Below are 20753 nucleotides of genomic sequence, written 5' to 3'. Positions count from 1 at the left end.
AATGGGACAATTTCATTATTTCTAAAAGATACAAGCTCATCTCATATTGGTCAACTCACACTGCTATTATGGTGTTAAATCTCTTATTAAGTGTAAGGGTGCAAAAATATGTGACTCTCGTGCTCTCGGTTTGTTACGCTTTGAATTAAACAATACGCAGTTTTTTTTTCTTCTTTTTCTGACCACACGCTCTGTGCTTAAAACTCAGTGATTCTGCGCTCGACTAATCTGCCTCAGGCTGCATCATCGAGCTCAGATCCACTAAGCTGCGCCTCCCATATTCAGTGGGACTGCAAAGTTAACTCGTTGCAACATGGCTAATGCCCTAAATATACCTGAAATCGGAGTGCCTCCACCATCCTTTAGAGCTTGCGTTTGAAAATACTTTGGTTTTTGTATTAGTTAAGACTAGACGATGCATCGTCATTCAAACATAGTAATTGATAATCAGTGCTATAGACAATTACAATATTACTATATATATATATATATATGGCGCACAATGGCTGCCTCGCTTCTGTCAGTCTGCCCCAGGGCAGCTGTGGCTCCAATAGTAGCTTACCACCACTGTGTGTTGTGAAAGAATAATGCAATCAATGTAAATTGCTTTGTTTCTAGGAAAAAGCACTATATAAAATTCAATACATTATTATTATTATTATTATTATTATTATTATTATTATTATTATTATTATTCACTCATAGGTCTGTAGCTGATTTATTCTGCACAGGGACTCGGGGATCTAATGGTGAAAAACCAACTATGAAAGTAAAATACCTCATATATTTTTTAAGTTTAGTCTGCCAACGTTGAATTAAACTCATTTTGATGTTTTCTTTTTTTATAGCCTAATTCTCAAATCAGAACATAAAAACATAAAAGAGGCCGCATTTAAAAAAGAAAGACAACACCCAGGGGGAAGGCTAAATAAACTACTGTTCAAACTCAAATTATGTAACACATGATATATTTTATCTGAAGGTTTATTTCACTTCTATTAAAATTATCTTCCTTTGATAATTTTGAACCAACAATCGATGTGACTTTTCATTTGTGTTTTTACCACCAAGTATAAAATACTAACAGTTCTGATGACAGTTTAGGAGATCAGAGAAGTGTTGGGCAAGTGGGAATTCAATACAATTCAACAAAGTGACAAGCAGTTTATGGTAAAAGCAAAACTCCTGAGGGATGCAAACTCAGGGGGTCTCGAGAAGAGCAAAAATGGAGCTAAAGGTCTGATCAGACACTCACTTAGCATGTAGTAATGGTTGGTCTGTAAGCTGTTTAATGGGCAACCTGCGACAATAACTTTTGAAATGTATCTGCCAGGAAGCAGCGAGGGAATATGGTTATGTATATATGCTGACAGCTCTTAATAGTTTTCATATTGTTGAGCTGTTTGAAATTGCCTTCTTCCCCTTGTGTGGCTTTGTCCCCGAAGACGGAGAATATTCAAGTTAAAACGCCTTTATTGTGTTTGGATGCAGCTGGCCTGGAGGCAAACTGCAGCAGCACTCAGTAATTCAGGCCCAAATAACATGTCAGCAAAATGCACCTAACAATAATAATGCTTCACTTTGGTGTCAATTTCAGGCTGGCTTTGTCCTGTGCTGACACAGTGTTCAGGGTACATACATTATCTGCCCAAGCAGGGCTTCACTACAGATACATATCGCATAAATACATTTTGATGTTGATCTTGTTTAGAGAGTGCAAGTTCACTCGTTGTATTTGCATCAGGCACATGTGCATTCACAGTTTGAAAATGCATTCTAAAAAAATCCTTTGTTTAATGTAAATTGTACAAAATGTCATTATTGTTTTGTTTTTTTGTTGTTTTGTTGTTTTTTTTGACATACCATAAACTGCACTATTGTTTTTTTGGTAACACTTTACTTGATAACCTTACCTCTAACCCTATACCTAACCCCACTAGATCCCTCCACCTAACCCAAAAAATGCCAACATAGCTCTAAAGGTGTCATACTTTAGTGAAAGGTGTCATAATTTAGCGAGACTTAATGACAGCCTTCATGACACCTTATTCATGCTAATGACAGATAAGGACAGTGTAATGTCAGTCTTCTGTATAAAAATTTAAATAAAGTACTACAGTTCTCTTATTCAGTGACAAACATACCTAAGTTAAACCTATCCAGACGAGCACACTGTTTATAAGCATATGAGCGTCCTATTTCATAAACCCTGTTCAGGTTTCAAATATTGTTTTAAATTAGATTTAAAGTTCAATAGAATTATTAATTTGAATAATAATGTCATTTTCACACAACAATGCAACTTTACCGCACTTTACACCATACACCTACCATATACTGACACTTACTGATCTTGAAGAGTATTAGCCACCTTATCAATGTTAATAATATAATATAATTTGTATCCAGTAGAATAATTGCAATTATATTACCACACTGGTCACAGCAGTGACGTGCCGTGAACACTAGGCTTGGGTAGGCAGGACGTTGCAAATCGAGACCACCAATGTCAACACCAATGACAATTCCATATGTTTCTGCTGGCAAGTGTTAATCTAACAAAATCAGTGTCGTTAAGCACCATTAAAGAAACATAAACAATTATTCAATATAGCCTCCATACTCTCCCAACATAATTTATCTTATGACATGGCAGTGCATCTGTTGTTTGTGTTGGAAACACAGAAACACGGAGAAAATGACAACAACAACAACTCGGAACAGACTCAGTGAGGCGCATCCACAAAGCTAATCCTTCCTTTTGTACCATTCACTGTAGAAAATACAAACAATATTCTGACCTTACCTTTGCTGAAGGTCTGGTAGCTCAGGTGTTGGTCTCCCATCTTTTAAAAGTTGTTGTGTTTTCTCAAAAGAAAGTTTCTTTTTGTCATCTCTAGCGCTGTCATACTGCCTGTAGTGTTATCCCGTCCACTAACTAGAGAACGTAGCAGCGACCACGCTCTAACAATTCACTAATGCACTGTGAACTTACGTATAGTATTTAGCATAGCACGGTTACGTCCAAAGGCAGCGTAGAGAGCTGCCTTTTCACGTAAATGGTTGTTATCTTGGGGAACTGACTGTGCATGCACAAACACATAAAAACACGCTATGGAAACAGAGGCAGAGCAGCAATGTGCTTTTGAGAGGGGGTGTGGCCTCCTCCTGCCTTACAGCAGAGTGAGACTGTGCAGCCGTACCAGGAAATAGTGATGTTTAGTCATTTGGGCTATGAAAAGCACAAAATGCTGACACTTTCAAACTTATAGGTACTGTAGGCTATCGTAAATGGAAAAATAGAAAATGTATAATTATATTAGAATTAGAACAAATAATCAAAATATCAATTCACCCTTGGGTAGGCACTGCCTACCTTGCCTACCCTGACTGCACGTCACTGGGTCACAGTGGTAGAAAAACAATGATTTGTATTAACCCTCCTATCATCCTTGGGGTCAATTTGACCCCATTCAATGTTTACCATTCAAAAAATATATAGTTGACTTTGTTTTTATTTTTCATATTTCATGATTTTTCCTAATTTGATGGGTACAATTGATTAATCATAAAACTATGATGATGATTTTTTTTTTTTCAATGTGCTGAACTCATTGCACCCATTGGTGTTACACAAAAACCTGCTCATCAATTTTCTGAAAATCATTTGGAGGCAAATATCCCTGGGGTCAGATTGACCCTAAGGGTAAAATGTGTTAGTAATATTTGAGGATAATAGAGTAGAGGAGAGTATCATTATTGATCCCTGCATATAAATGGCTATTACTTGTATTGAAAGGCTAAAAATGTATATAAATTACTCAAATTTGTAACAAAAATTAGTATTCACCAGTGGTGTCACGAGGCAGTTCCAATTCGGGGGTAAAGCCCCACATATTGTTTAATTAGCCCTAAATTTAATTAAAAAAAAATAAAAAATAAAAATCAATATTTTGACGGTTGTTGAATGCCCCTTGTTTACAACGGAGCAAAAAAAGCTCTGTATTTGCCACCATCTGCGATGCCAACAAGGCAGGGTGACCATGTCCGGTTTTACTCTGGGATCTTTTATAAATTAATCAATTTGTCCAGGTTTCCTAGGGACCCTGAACGCATCTCGGGGAACACGTAAGTTTAAAACACAGTTTTTCAAAGCTATGGAGTTGCAATACAACTAATTTATCTACTATATCGCCGTTACAAGGTAGATTCAAGTAAACGTTGAGTACTTTTTGAGTATGCTGAGGTCAGCCCAAGTATCCTGTTTTTTGGAAATCAAAATATGGTCACCCTAAACAACATACTTTACAAGATAAATGACAATGAAAAATACTCACTTCTCTTGCTGTAATAACTTAATAATTTGACTGCTTATCCAACTGATCTTTGGATAAGCAGTAAAGCAGTCACATAGTTATTTAAAGCTATAATAAACTGCATATTTTATTTATTTAGGTAAAGCACTATGAAAAATATTGCATGCGCAATATAGCATACAAATTGTGATCGTGTTGTGTTCTGCTTGATTGCAGTAACTACAGGAAGTCACTCAAACAGGCATAAAACACATTTAATACTTACAGCTAGGGGTTGAATGACTACATAATTTTAAAGGTCAACTTTATGTGCACACTAGTCCAGTCGACGTCGACTAGTCGAAGACGTCACCAAGAGCCGAAGCCTAGCCATGTGCCGGTGTTGTGCCAAGATCTGTCACCCAAAAAAATCTGTGACCACAGGTGGCGACAGTTCCAACCCCTGCGGCTTCTCGGAGGACATTTACTCCCCCTTAAATACGTTTTTAATTCTTCTCCAGTCTGCATTTACTTCACCCACTGGAGCATCACGTTTAAGGGGGAGTAAATACCTCCTTAATTGCTACAAAGATTTTTAGTACTCTTCTTCTCTACCGCAGCGGTCACAGATTTTTTCGGGTGACAGACTTTGGCACAACACCGCCAGCCCCTGGGACACGGGACATGCCAAAGAAGCTATGTAAACCCAGGAACACTGCTGCTTTGCCTACTGTGAGTCTACGGTAACTGTTAAGCCCCGACGCTTCCGCACAGCCGGGCGTTTAGACTTTGTTTGGGCTGTTTTTACGGTAGCTTCGGCTTCCTTCACCGAAGCTGGTTTTATGTCAAAGTTTGTGACCCGAAAAAATCTGTGACCGTTGCTGCTTCTCGGCGGTAGAGAAGAAGAGTGCTAAACCTCTTCGTAGCTATTAAGGAGCTATATACTCCTTCTTATGATGCTCCGGTGGGTGAAGTAAATGCAGACTGGAGAAGAATTACAAACGTGTTTAAGGGGGAGTAAATGTCCGCCCAGAAGCTGCAGGGGTTGGAACTGTCGCCACCTCCGGCCACAGATTTTTTCGGGTCACAGATTTTGGCACAGCAGTGGTTTTCCCACGCTAACGGAGCCTCTCTCCTGCTGCTGATGTTTTCCAGAGCTCTTTAATACACAGACATGTTACCACTACAGCTAACGTTAGCATGTATATTAGCTGTAGTAGCTGCCTACCAGCTGCAGTTTGAGCACAAACCAGGAAGGAGCGAGAAACACTTGATGTTGTGCTGCCTTGCCATGCAGGGGTACTAGGACCCTTGTTTGCTGTGTTGCACCACCATCTTGGACAAAAGTGAGGTACTGCGACTAGTCAAGGTCACGTAGACAGAGTAGCGAGACAACACTAAAGTCGACTAGTCAACTAGTCTGTTCAACCCCTACTATCAGCATTAAGCTAATACCTTTTTTACATTTTTTTTTTGTATGAAGATGATGCTAGTGCCCTAGCTTAAGGTACAATATGATTATTAATGTTCAGTGTTCAGTTATTAACGGTGATCTTATGAACTTGCTGGTAGCAGCTGCCTTGAGTTGAAATGTATACATTGATATGACATTAAGCATGATTCCCAGATGTTTTACAAGACATAAAGCAGAGGCCAAAGGGGATGCGTCTCATAATCAATTCTAAGCACTACAGAGTGCTATGCAAAATTCATAAATGCATATATATGCACATGAGTTGATGGTTGCCCCTATGGTTGTATGACCCATATTCCATGCTGCACAGCAAAGTTATCTAAACTTTCACACTGCTCACTTTCATCTCAATCTCTGATCTCTTGGTTGTTTTTATTCACATTCTGAGCTTGTCACACTCTGACATGAGTTGATTGAATTTAAACCTGAGATTTGCAAACTGTTCTGAGCGTTTTGTGAAAATATAACCTTACATTTGGTCACAGAGATGTGACTGGAAATGATGGTTTCTATTTTCCTGGCAGAGGGCTTGATGTGCAAGGTAATCACACATATCACATTTTTTTGTCTGTTTCGAAAACTTGTTTATGTATTTTTTTTGAGACTGTTTTTCCCCATTAAACACCAACACTGTGAGTTTCAATGTTTAATATCTATTTTAGAACTGCAGTAAATGATTATTTTAGTAACAGATCAGTATAATAATTTTTTAAACAATTAATCGATTAATCATATAAGAAAAGAAAATCACGTTTTGCAATTTTAGTACTTCATGATCTTATTCCAAAGCTAACAGATTTATGTGATGAGTTTTTACTATTAAAACAAACGTACAACAATGTGAAAAAATATTCTTACACAACATTCTAAATAGGTATTACTTTTTGTCAAGCAGAACAGTGACTTTGACGCTAATATTTTTTGCTATAGTGACACCTCAAACAACTGAGCAGTGGTTCCCTTCTATAAAACAGCAAAAACAACACTGAGAAAGGGCATTTGATGGCAAAACATTCATTGTTACCTGCAACCAGCAGCTCTGTCGGGGGGTTAGCATCCTTAGCGTGCTTGTCCTTGGCTTTTTGAGGTGGAACACCTGTCTGCTTCCTTGATACTCCTACTTCACCACGATCACCATCACCTCCTCCAACACTCTTACTACAAGAACCACCGCTAACCAAAACCTGTTCAAGTGTAAGTTGCCTGTATGTTTACTTATCTGATTTTCCACGTTTCGCCATTCTCTCTTGATCTTCTCCTGGAATATGGTAGGAAGTAGGAAGTAGCCGCGGTTTCGACTTTTGCTACCTGTGATCGGGCATCCAAAGAGCACTGTTGCCATCTGCTGGCTCAGTGAAATATTGTCTACAAGTAAGATCTTTCCATGGAAGTTGTAAAAGGCTTTACTGCACCCGCTCCCACTGAAAAACATAATTGACGTCTATAGTAAGTAAGTGCTTCACAACACAGCTTAAAATCAAAAAGTGCACAATTTATACAGTTTATACAGTTTAGAATCAAAAAGTGCATTACCAGACGTCATCTGCAGTCACCGTTACTAAACCAAATAACGTCTATAGACATCAATGCAGTCAATGTGTTAACATATCAATATATAAAATATTGTATTGAGAAATGTTTTAAATTACATGATGTTACACGTGATTCTATGCCTCGGAGAGCTTTATTTGCTAAAGCGTATCGTATAATAGCATTAACCTGAAACGGACGTGGTCTCGTTTGTAGTAGTCACTGATCATTACGCACAGTAGTCAACACCTCAGACCATTACGTGTGACCGTTAAACTCAAAACCTACTTATTTGCTAAAGCATATACAGTACCGGATAATAGCGTTAACTTAAAGCGGACAGGGTCTTGTCTGTAATTATTGCTTAGATTATTTCGTGCACTGTCGTGGTAGCGTTTCAGACCATGGCAGATGTTGCAAGACGTTGGACCTTAACCTAACCACAAGGAACTAAGCCCAAAACCATGCAGGCAGACCTGCTAGTGCTGTATCATGTTTTTCTGCAGTCTGTGCCTTCTCCTCGCCCTTTTCTCTCTTTTCTGTTTCAGGTGTCTTGATGCTAAAACTGGCAGTTCCTAATCAGTGGTTTGCGGCTCAATTAGTCTGGGACACTCTGATGTTCTATCTCTCTATCCTATTCTGTTGGTCCTTCTGTCCACTAACCCCAACCAGTTGAGGCAGATGGCTGCCACCTCTGAACCTGGTTCTGCTGGAGATTTCTTCCTGTTAAAAGGGAGTTGTTTCTTCCCACTGTTGCTAAATGCTTGTTCATGTGGATCTTGTTGGGTTTTTTCTTTCCTACTATGGACTTTATATTTTGTTAAACGCACTGAGATGACTTTGTTGTAATTTGCGCCATATAAATTAAACTGAATTTAATTGAATTTAATTTTTATAAGCAATTAAAATTACAGACTTACGGTTTTCAACCAATATGTACGGGTATATCTCTGCCATAAGTTAGAATAAAAGTGTTTTGCATAGAAAAGTATCAAACCTGACCTGTGGTTACCTTTTGACAAGTCCGTTGCTTTAAATAGATCCTCCTGTCGAGCTGCTGTTACATGAAGTGCTGCTGTGAAAATGCAATTGCAATAAACTTACCACACATTGTTATGAATTTGTTCAGTGTGTAATGGTCCCACACTTTCAGCTGCTGTCGTTTTTTCTTATTGGTAAACTTTGATTAAACTGCAAAAAGACAAAACTGTAACCCTACAGCAGTGTTTTTCAACCTTGGAGCCGCCTGGAGTTTCATTGGCATTGCCTGAAAAGTCTAGTAATTGCTTTAAAAACAAATAAATAAATAAATAAATATCCTATATATATATATATATATCATAACCCTGGCATGAACATTAAACTAGCATTAGCATAGCAGTAACCTAGCAATAGCATTGGCCTAACATTGGCATTAACCTAGCATTAGCACTAAACTAGCATTAGCATTAACTTAGCATGAGCTGAGCATTAACATGAATTTGCATTAGCATTAGCTAGCATTAGCATTAACTAACATTCGCATTATCGAGCAGTAGCTGGCAATAACTTTAGTATTAGCATAGTGTTAGCATTAACCTAGAAATATCATTAACCTAGCATTAGCAATAGACTAGCATTAGCATTCACCTAGCAATAGCATTGGCCTAACATTGGCATTAACCGAGCATTAGCACTAACCTAGCATTAGAACGAACCTAGTATTAGCTAAACATTAACCTAGTCATAGCTGAACATTGGCAATAAGGTTGAAAAAAGTTAAAATGGGTTGAAAAAGTTTAGTGACAGAAGTAATTCAGTAAATAGTATTTTAAAAAAAGAAATCAGAGTGAGTGCATACACACCTACTAAGTTTTTACACATTTTGTATCTTTATGCATTACGACGATAACAGAACTGCCAGCTATCTCATGCCTAAACTAAAATATTTCAATGGTAGACCCGTAACAATGTGTAATATGTTTTTGTATTTGATGGTGAGAATGGGGACCCATCTGAAAGCATCACCAACAAGAATGCAATAGGTTTCCTGTAACAGCATTTGGATGTCAGAAATGGAGCTAAAAACTCAGAGAAACAGTTTACCGCCTGGAAAAGGCTGACAACAACAACAGAAACAAAGCGAGATGACGCTACAGTTGCAGCACTTTATTTGAATTGACAGAAACCAGTTTGGCTGTCACTATTAGCAGGGCTGTTATATCTCCAGCTATATGTGAAGGTTACACTGTCAGTGCAGTGTGATGCGATGAAGCCTGGGGCTTTCAGGGGACATGGCACAAAAATGTAAGGCTTTAATAAAGTCGAGCAGGTTATATGCAACAACACAGAGAAATACAAATACAGTGTATTTCAGCACGCATTGAGTAAAAAACTATGTAAAATGCAGATTTTTTACCTGCATTCAAGTGTAATTTCTCCATGTAAATGGCCTCCCATGTTGTTAATTCTCATTGACTGCTTTAACAATTTCTTGCATTTTGTTTAGAATGTTAAACACGGGCGTATATTTCTCCAAATGGATGCTGTGATGTTCGTTTTCATTTAATTGACTCACATACATCCATATTTCTACCCATCTGTCTGATTGTCCTCATCTTTCTCTCATATCTCACTGTCCCTCCCCGCTGTCCAACTTCTTCATTGTTTTGTTACTCCATTGCTCTTCATCTACCTGCATAATCCATAACTCTTTCAAACCTTCGCTCTCCATCACGCCATCCTTTTTTACCTAGTTTATGTGCCTTCGCTGCACATTGATCATATTTTTCTCTTTTTTTTGCCATCGTTTCGTGCCTTTTATTATCTGCCTCCGACCAAGATTAATCATTTTAATCGTTCGATCACAGCATCGTCCTCTATCTTATCTAATTTTTTCACCAGCCTCTCAAATCATTTTTTTTTTTTCCCCCCTTTCTGTCTGTCTCTTCTGCAGCTGGCATTGTTCGGAAAAAGCAGTGGTGTGAGATGGTGCCATGTTTGGAGGATGAAGGCTGCGACCTGTTAGTCAATAAATCTGGCTGGACTTGTACACAGCCTGGAGGCCGAGTCAAAACTACCACGGTGAGTTTAGGATCACTTATACCATCTTGAGCCAATGAGTAATAACTATCTGATGTTAGGGGATTACAGAAATAAGTGTATTTCAACCTATTTTAAATCCAAAGATAACAATTTAGTTGATTTCGTAAGTCACGTGTCAAACTTAAGGCAATGTGGCCAAATCCGGCCCCTTAGACCAGTGCTTCTCAACTCACAAAATGACAACAAAAACACACAAATTAAGACAAAAATATACAGAATAATTAAAAGATTAGAGAAACAACAAAATCATACCAAAAACACACACTCTAAGAGAGAAAAGTACTTTTGCCTGCAACACACCTAACAACAACAAAGACACACTAACTGATAGAAAAACACACAAGATCACTATAAAATACACATAAATAACAGAGAAACGACATAAGAAACAACCAAATGACACCAAAAACACGCAAAAACGACAACAAAATCACCTTTATTTTTCATAGTTTCCCAAAATTAACAAAATCACAAAATCAATGAAATGAAAAAGAAAAACTTCTACAGGGACTGATATCTGTCACTTATTCCTTGGATATTGTTGGCGCCTTACATACCTTATTTATCATTTATACGTCAAAGTGCAAATTTGCCTAAAATTAGTGGCCTACTTACGATCAAACTACTTTAGATTTTGTGCATGAGCTAAAATGGGATTTGACACACCTGGTATAGGTAGTAGATAGTGTTATATGGTATATTATTTCTACCTTATATCGGTTATACTGTATATATTATATTTGCGACCATTTGTTTTGTACCACACAAGGTCATTTTCTAAAATGTTTTGCAGTACCGAATGAAATGCGTACGTTCATTGTTGAAGTTTAAAACAGAGCCCAGGGATCAACAGGCTCGAATGACACAAAGAGTGATATTCTGTGTATTCCTATAGGAACAGGCAAAAATGTCGCAGAATTGTATGCGATAGTTTGATAGTTTGTCTGTGGAATCATGCTCGCCATCGATGACGCCACTTTGATGATTCATGACTGCTCTTGATCTTTGTCTCTGGGTCACTGCTTTTCCTTCCTTGGATCTCTATTGATCCATACTGGCTACAGCAGACCAGTAACACCCCACACTGATGCTCTGACCCATTTATCAAGACATCACAATTTGACTCTTTCCAAACTGTCAAAATCACAAAAGTAGCCCATTTTTCCCTGAGTTAACTTTAAGAACAAAGTGAACTCTTGCTGGCCAATGTATTTTAGTAGTATTTCATTGCCATCATGAAAAAGATAGTCAGTCTCATTGTTAAATGTGCTAATATATCCTAGCAGTAGATTCAAATTAAATAGAAAAATGCTGTCAATTGCTGGGTTTCCATTACCCTTGGAAATGCGCAAAATCTAAAAAGCCCAATAAAAACTGGTGATGGAAACGCCTGATTTTTGAAAAAATACTCAAATATCACTAAAAGGTTTTAACGCTTTCATGAGGAGGAATTTCAGACGTTTCGATATTGAAATGTGTCGCAAAAGCGCCATGGAAACACTTTTCCCGCAAATACACGTCACAGAACGGGACATACCTGATCACATGACGTGAGGTACATGGTCACATGACCACTTCTCTCCGAGAATACATGGCGCAGTATGTGTAAACAGAAGATTTCTTAGCGGTATACTTTAAAATTATTACTGCCACATTAGAGGTGAAACAACAAAAGAATACTGTTATAAGGAGGTTCGGAGCGTCCATCTTTCTGCAGCGAAGTCTCGCGGGATGAGATTTCACAGGAGTTACGAGGCTCCTGCCCAAAACAACGTTCAATGGACATTTAGATATTTAGAAATATCGCTTTTATTTTGCGAAAATCTGTAACGGAAACCTAGCTACTGCTACTTTCAGTTAATACCACAGCGATAGCTAGTGTTAGCTTATAGGCTATTAGCTAAGCTAAACTGGGGGTTCATTTTGTTGCACATTTTCTTCTCGAATAACAAAGTCTTTCCAATTGAGCATTTCAGTGCAGCTCTATGAATGCTTTATACATGCAAATCCTTGTGCAAGTAGCAAGCTAAACTGCCTCTCCATCTCCAAAATAGGAGGTTGTTGATTGCTTTTTTGTTTGCTTCCTCATCAAACAAGAAATTATCTAAAATTTAAAAGATACTATTTTTGCTAATAATGCCTGCAGAGAGCAATCTATGGTTTATATTGGCTAGAAAACCTCACGTAACCCCACTGCTCACCAACAAAGCCTTTTCCATTCTCCCTGTTCGCTCTTTACCAAGACAGTTTCAATCCCCATGTTAACTCCACCACCGTGTCCACTCTACACGACGTAAACACACTGTTGCTCTCAGCCTTGTACACAAAGACCCTACACTGTAGCATTGTAAGATATATTGGTCAGGAAATCTGCTACACAAAACACACACACACACCCTGCCCTATCTGTGAATGTCAAGGGGTGAGCGCTAAAGACCAGTGGGGCATCATTAACACAGCTGTCATCATGTAGTCATCAGCTGACTAACTTGTTTTTGCTTTCTGCTGAAAGACAAATACACAAAAATAGACTGCGGAAAAAACACACTGCAGATACACTGAACCCAGGTGATACGGTTTCTTACGTGGTAACGTCTGCGTCCATGTTCTCACCATTTCATTGATTGATTGATTGATTTGTTCTTGGCTGTTTTTCAACATATGCCATACAATACAAAGAATAAACATTTGTTTTTACAACCAAAAATCCCTCTTAAATCCTTTTCTTTGTTTAAGAAGTGATATAATACCCAAAGGATGGCTTTTATTATTCACTCAGAATAAATTCTCTAACACTTTTAACTTGACTAAATCCAGAAGTTTAGTTCTAGTAGGGTTGGGCAAAAAAATCGATTTCATCGATTAATCAAATTTGTAGATAACAACGATTTTTATTTTGCAAATTTGAGTTTAAAAAACAACAAAAAAAAAAGACTTTTTTCTTTTTTTTTTTTCACGACAGTTTTTTCTGACTTTTTCGCGTTCCAATGTGAGCCAGCCAGCTCTTTGTTTACATGTGTTTTACCCTTTGAGTAGGCTACATGTGCGCCACAGGCATGTGCAATTTTTTATTGGCACTATGTTGAGGGAAGAGTTTATAATTGTTTTAATTGTAATGTTATATGTTATAAAATATGTAGTTATCTGATTTCTTAATTAGATAATTAAAGCTACAGTGAAGTGTGCTTATTTTTTTTTTTTTTTTTTCCTTAAACCTGGGTTAAAGCTTGAAAATGTTGACAATATATCTGATGTCCGCAGTCTTTTTTAAGTGCTTTAAAAAAAAAAAAAAATTGCAAATCAAATTGAAATTCAAATATTTCTTTAAAAAATCAGACATTCTATGTTCTATGCTCTATGTTCTAGATTTTTTTAAAACAGTTTGTTAGTAGGTGCCCAGAATTCCACTTTACGTATTAATCTTAATGATTTCTTTTTTTTATTTGATTAATGGATTAATGGATGTATTACCCCAGCTTTCTGAGCCATAGGCCAGGTAAGGCAATATAAGTGATGAATAAAGCAACTTCAGACAATCTCTATTTAATATCCTTTTTGTTCTATGTAGAGTAACAATAGTTTTAGTTTTTTTTTTTTTTTTTTCTTCCAGCAAAGCTCATGATCTATGATGATGGCCAAGAACTTGGTCTCATAGACACAATCAATTTCTGTTCCGTTTAGACCCAATTTTAAAGTACAATCTGTCTTACACAATCCAAAACACATCCCTTTTGTTTTCTTTTCGTTTAAAGAAAGTTTGTTTTTCCTTAATCCATTTTTCTAATTTCATCAATTTGTTTTCAAAACAAAATACATTTGTGTCATCAGCAAACATGATTAACTTCAAAATTTGGGACACTTTGCAAATATCATTTAAATATATTATAAAAATCTTATTTGAATCTGATGTACAAACCTGAATTTAAACCTGGTGATGGTGAGACCCACTATATGTTTTATCTAATCTGAGCTCCAGTCATTAAAAAAATCCCCAAAACAAAACAATAAACCCCTTACATGTACTCTTTAGAACCATTGCTTGTGGCTGGACTCCTTTATTACACCTGATGGGAGTTAGAAGCTAGAATGTGTGTTCCCAGCTGTTGAGCAAATCTAATATATGTTGGGCATTTATAGGCGAAAAGATTTAATGCCTGTGTGTTCCGACATGTAAAAGTTGGTATGTATTCCTAGTGTTTGCATTATTACAACTGTGGCCTTGTACGCTGTGGCCTTCATGTACATTAATACCTTGCCAAGGACGCTAGTGAGTGTAGCCACAGTGACAACACATTGGCTATGACAAGTATTTCTAAATGACAGGCAGTCAAATGGTAAGGTGCGCTTATCTGTATATGTCCAGGAGTGTGGTATGTGTCTGTTTAAGGAGCTTTCACTATCAAAGTGCCTAATAAGTGGCAACCATATGTAGTCTATTCACTGTTTAATGGTCTTTTTAATGAGTCGTTTATTTGATGGATGATTTCGCATAATTTGACTGCAAAGTTAAAGAAATTCATAAAAACTGTAAAATCACCAGAATGCATTAAGGGGTGGATTCACTAATATCTGAAATAAAGGATGGTAAACCAGTTGCTTCCCTAAATCCTTTAATGACAGTTTTCTCACCTGCTACAAGGAATTCACTAAGATTGCAGCAATAATTAGTGCAAGTGCAGAAGTGGTGGAGACCGCCCTATTTAAATGAGCGTTTTGTACGTGTTATGTTGAACATGGAGCGTGAAGGAGAGCTATGTGCACGGAAGCAAAAAAATGAATTTTAAGCAGAAGAATTGGAGGTGTTAGTAGAGGAAGCCAATAAAAAATGGATGAGTTAAAGCAAAGACATAGATAGATAGATACAGTAGATAGATAGATAGATAGATAGATAGATAGATAGATAGATAGATAGATAGATAGATAGATAGATAGATAGATAGATAGATAGATTCTTAATTCATCCCCCAGTGGGGAAATGTGCGTGGATGTGAGTGATGGAGTGGGTGCATGCGCACGGCTGATGTGCGCGCGTGTGTGTGAGAGTGAGCTATTGCTGCTGCCATCACTGCGCAAAAAGCTTTGACAGTTACCACCTGGTTGTGGGCCGTGCTAAATGTTTACGGAAAAACAGAGGCAGCATGGAAGTCCAGCTTTGATGAATTGTATTGTTTCCCCTGCATTCGTTTATTTGCATTTTTTCCTCCCATTTTTTTGCTCCCCTTGTGAGCTCCGCCTACTATACATATTCATTAGAGGCGAACGCGCTACAGGGATTAAGAGCGCATTGCGACGCGCAGCAGCCACGAACCTCTGTTTCCCTGGGGTTTGTACGGCTAAGTTTGTACATGTTTTAATGCCCCTAAACCGGGGGTGCCGGATTCCTGAGACTTTTAGATGTGTCCCTGCTCCAACACACCTGAATCAAATGAACGGCTCGTTATCATGCTTCTGCAGAGCTTGATGACAACACATTGGTGTCAACCAGATGTGTTGGAGCAGGGACACATCTAAAAGTCTCAGGAATCAGGCCTTTGAGGACTGGAGTCCGGCACCCCTGCCCTAAACCTTTAGTGAATCCGCCCCTAAGAGTCAAGGATGATCCCTGTGAGTAAAAATGACACAAATCCTTTTTTATTTGCAGATCTAAAGAAGAAACAACCACCACAATCCAAACAACCTCTGGTTAACTTTAAGTAAAGGGCCTCTTCCCTCAGGCCTTTCAAGGTTAAGACCAGACTGCAGTCTCCTCTTTATTCGCCTAAGGATGACTGCTGGCTATGCACACTCCAGTAAGCATGCCCGACCTGTCTGTCAGGTGTTTGCGAGAAAACATCAATGCGGACAAACAGAGATGCCCCTCGGGCCGTTTAACTAAGCAAAGCCAATTTGACTCAGGCCCATTGCTCCATAAAGGGTTATTTTGGACAAATGTCAGAGGTGCTTTGCGTGTGTTGGTCAAAGGCTTCAGAGTTTGTGTTCTGTCTGTCCAAAGGAGATGAGATTGTTCAGGATGACACCACTGACCTTTTGTCTATTTGGCAACAGAGCTCAGTGAGAGTATTGAAACAGATTAGACGTACCCATTGCAGCCTCCATCAACCTACAGAGTGTCCCCCAATGTCATGGTTCCTGCTTTAATGCTTCCTCTGCAAGAAATGACTTTTTTTTTGCATACTTGTTTTCTTTCATCTTTAGACCTTTCCTGTCCGTCATTTTCTCACATTTTCTCCTTCTCCATCTCCTTGTCTCTCACTTTTTTTCTCTCAGGGCATTTATCTTAGTCTGACCCTACTTTCAGGAGAGAATAGTTGTTCCTGTCAATAGAAAAGCACAGTATAGATTTCTTCAAGGCCAGCTCCAGGAGAAATAAATGAAGACTGATATGTCCATTGCCTAATGTTGACAGGGATCTTTTGAGTAAGGTTACTGTTAGTAGGAGCTCACAACAGCTACAGCTTTAAAGGACGCATATTTTTGCAAAAGTGACGCCAAAGCTTTTGATTTGATTTAGTGTCTGGCTCACTGAAAGTTAGACACGTCCTCTGAGGGATTAACCTAATACAAGATTAAAGTCTTTAAATGAGCCATAACAATTTCTAACTTGAAAAATTACCCAACGGCTGTTTGCTTCTTATCTGAATCATTGGAACTAAAAAAGGCAGTGCAAAACTTAACTGCAAATATAAGAACCACATTAGAATTTCTCTTCATTGGCTGATTGCTTGACACGTACACCAATCTGTATGAAGGTGGTAATTAAAATAAAACTGGGTAATCATGCAGTTGAGTCCATGCTTACAGATTCAACTCACATCCTCTAGATAAACAGTCATTTTCTAATTAAACCTGAGCAGTAATGCCCAGGGTGTACAAACATTCAATCTCACTCTGTTCACCATATGTCATCTGTTTATTGGCAATTGTTTTCTCTAGTGAAGCTTCATTAGAAAGAATATGGATCTGTGGGACGTCATTCTTATATTCATGGCAACTAAATACATTTTAGTTGGTTGGGTTGTTCCTTACTCACTAGTACGTTGGATAAAAACTCAGAATGCACAGTAAAGTGCCAAGGAATACATTTTGTTGTATTTTGGGTCCTAACAGTTCACACAAATATTAGCACTTGGTAGTGCAATAATCATGTCAATGGCCAAGCCTTTTTGTGTAGAGCCTCTGGGTTTAGTACATGCCAATGGCACCAACTTTTCTGCCTTTGTGTAATAACCCAGTGACGGACTGGTGTCCTATAGCTGGGATTGGCTCTAGCATCCATAAATCAGAAATCAGAAATATTTTATTTGCCAAGTACAGTTTTAGAGTCAGCACAAGGAATTTGACTTGGTTGTCGGTGCGCGGAACAAAAAACAAAGAAACAAGCCAGCAACAATAATAATAATAATAATGATGGTGCCGTTAAGATTGTATCTTATTGGTATATGAGACAATAGACAATAGTTGATGTATATATTTAGCCTTTTTTTTTTAACTTACTTTCTTACCTTTTGATATATTTCCACATTAGTTAAGATTCTGTTCATCCAAAGCAGACATTAGTGATCTCCCATCCACATGTTTATCGAACTTTTATACCGACTTATCTCAGTTAGGTCTACTGGAACCTATTACTTGGGTCACACAGGGTCTCAAAGTGATAATAAAACACAAAAATTGAAAAAATGTACTTAAAGGTTTTAGTCACGAAGTTAATTGGATTGACAATTCTTTTGAGTGAAATACCCGTAATATTCTAAATTGGATAAAATCCACTTAATTTAAAAAAAAATATTTTCTTTCTTTGTATTCGGACATCAAATGGTCCACAGACCGTTACTGGTCCACTGCCAAGGGTTTCGGACCAACGCCTTAGAAAGCCCTAGCATAATTATTCTTTACATGAAATAAAATACTTCATGTATTTACTTAATACTTTTAGAATAAATGCTTACATTTTTTCTTTGAATGAGTCATATTCCTATACCCATGCCCTCAATAAATATTTTCTAGTCATGTTAAAATGTAAAACATTGTTTTTAACTAATTAGATAACAATTTTTTTACCGCAACGACTGCCTTTCAAAATAAAAAACTAATTTCCTTTTCTTTTGTCCAGGAAATTCACTTTGACCTAATGTAAAACCATTGTTTCAAACCACTAAGAGAAAATAATGTAAATTGAATACAAAGCTGCAAAAACATAGTTGTTGTGAGGTGTCAGAAGCATCTGGAAAGAGTTTAACCTTAATCTGTGGAAAGTCCTACAGCAAAAACCCGCAGGCAAAAAATACTTTGATACCGCAATATATCTAAAGCTAAACCTACCACATATTATGGTTACACTAGTCTAATGCTTCTTTTTCAGCTCTAAAAGGTGCATGTTTTTAGCTGAACATGTAGTCTCAGCAGTCATCTCCTACTGCTCTTCCTCTCACTGAAAGGCTTAGTGCTGTCTCTCCAGAGAGGAGGATGCTCTGCTTTGTGCCCTCCACCATTTTAGACTGGCAGATGAAAAAGCTCAAGGATCCATCTCTCCCTCTCTCTCTTTCTTTCTGTGTGCCGATGCATGGAGCTCAGTTAGAAGAGAGAGAGTAAGCACAAGAGTGAGTGCGATCTTACACAGGCTAAAAGCAGAATCACTTTAGGTTATCCTTGCAGCTTTTTTGACAGCCTGATAAAATGGACAATTCAAAACACAGGGAGAAGGTGCTCTGCACGAGGAAACAAGAGCATGTGAAGGAAAGTACGTGAGCAGGTTTCAAACAGTCAAATCAGCAATACATCAAAGATTATTTGCTGGAAAAAAAAATTTCTGCTCAAAAATATTCTCTTATTGACATTGTCGGAAACGTTTCACGCACATTGCATTGTAGCTAGGATGTGGAGTCCCGTAGACGGATACCGAATGTTTTTACTTCATTCTTATCGTGATTTATTTTTTCTTTGCCAAACAAGGAGGACAGTGATCCGCCTGACACTACTTTTGTTCTAGTTTGTTCCCAGTATTCCCCGTGATATCACCTCATTTGCGAGACATTTAATTTTGGTTGGATTTGGATCTTTTCGCTTAACCCCCAAAATAAACATCTGCCATTGTTTGCCAAAACATTCAGTCCATAAAACATCAGAAATGTGTTTGGAAGTCACATTGGCAGGATTTTGGTGGGCAAACAAGAAATAACCATGAGAATAACTTAAAAACCTTTATATAATCAGTTTAGGGGACTGCACAGCCCACAATGCAATGGGTGAAACCTTTCGGACTATGTCTATTAACCAAGTGTTTGCAGTAGAGATTGGAACAAACATCCAAGTGGCAATTTCAACCTTTTATATCTTTATGCACATGTTCAACCATGAACCTGAAGCTATGCAAAACGTCTTGCCTGGTCCCTGTGCCAGACCCCCACCCCAAGGAGCTCAACAGTTATAGGCTATGGACCTCAATGGACCTACTTTAGTTTGTTTATCAGCCTGGCATCGGAGTGGAGGACGCCATCATCCACCTCCTCCACACATCACTGGTGTGTAGAGGAGGATCACATTTTTTTATTTCTCCAGTGCTTTCAACACGTTCCAGCCCAATCTACTCAAGAACAAAATGGATTATGCTGGAGTGGCCCATCCCCTTACATCTTGGATTACATATTACCTCACATACCTACTACAGTACTTAAGAACACAAGACTAAGTTTGACATGTTTCTCCTCAGCACCGGGGAACCACATGGAACTGTTCTGAATCCTTTCTGGTTCACACTCTACACAGTGGACTTTGGCTACAGCACCACTACCGGTCACCTGTAGAAGTTCTCTGACGTTTGTCTGCCTCATCACTGATGTAGAGGTCCAGGAGTACAGAGAACTGACGTAGGACTTTGTGAAATGGTGCCAGCTAAACCAACTCCAGATCAACATTGGGAAAACCAAGAACTACAAATACCTGGGTGTCCACATAAACAATACACTTCCTGCTCTGGAGGCTGAGGTCCTTCTGTGAAAATGGGATACCCCTTAAGAACTTCTTTTATCTGTCATTTTCTGTGAAGTGGTCTGCTGGGTTGGAGGCGTTTGCCTGGAACAAAAAGAGGCTGACAAACTGGTAAGGAGGGCCAGCTCTGTCCTGTGCTGCTCCCTGGACTCCATAGATACAGTGGGCGACAGGCGGATGGTGGCTAAGCTGTCACCCATGCTGGGCTTTCCTGCCCACCCCCTACAGGACACCCTGACAGCACTGTGACAGACTTTTACACCCGCGCTGTGTGAAAGAGCGATTCTGCTGCTCCTTCCTGCCTGCAGCTGTCAGAATTTTTAACCAGAACATTGCATAGTTTATTCACAGACAACAGTCAACTATTTTATTGCAACTGTATA

The 20753-nt window shown here is 38.3% G+C and overlaps 1 protein-coding gene across 3 annotated transcripts in view; it reads left to right on the top strand.

Moving 5' to 3' along the window:
* Positions 1-20753, top strand: part of LOC114466100 (protein FAM19A5-like) — a 232436-nt gene that overhangs the window by 188672 nt on the left and 23011 nt on the right. For all 3 annotated transcript variants that reach the window (XM_028451567.1, XM_028451566.1, XM_028451568.1), the window contains exon 3: positions 10235-10362. In XM_028451567.1, the coding sequence (XP_028307368.1) occupies positions 10235-10362 (128 nt within the window). The remainder of the gene's footprint in view (positions 1-10234; positions 10363-20753) is intronic.

Source organism: Gouania willdenowi, chromosome 6 (genome assembly GCF_900634775.1).
Source record: "Gouania willdenowi chromosome 6, fGouWil2.1, whole genome shotgun sequence".
NCBI classification, from domain to species: Eukaryota; Metazoa; Chordata; class Actinopteri; order Blenniiformes; family Gobiesocidae; genus Gouania; species Gouania willdenowi.
Note: the sequence above shows the minus strand (reverse complement) of the source record. Positions and strands in the feature narration are given on the sequence as shown.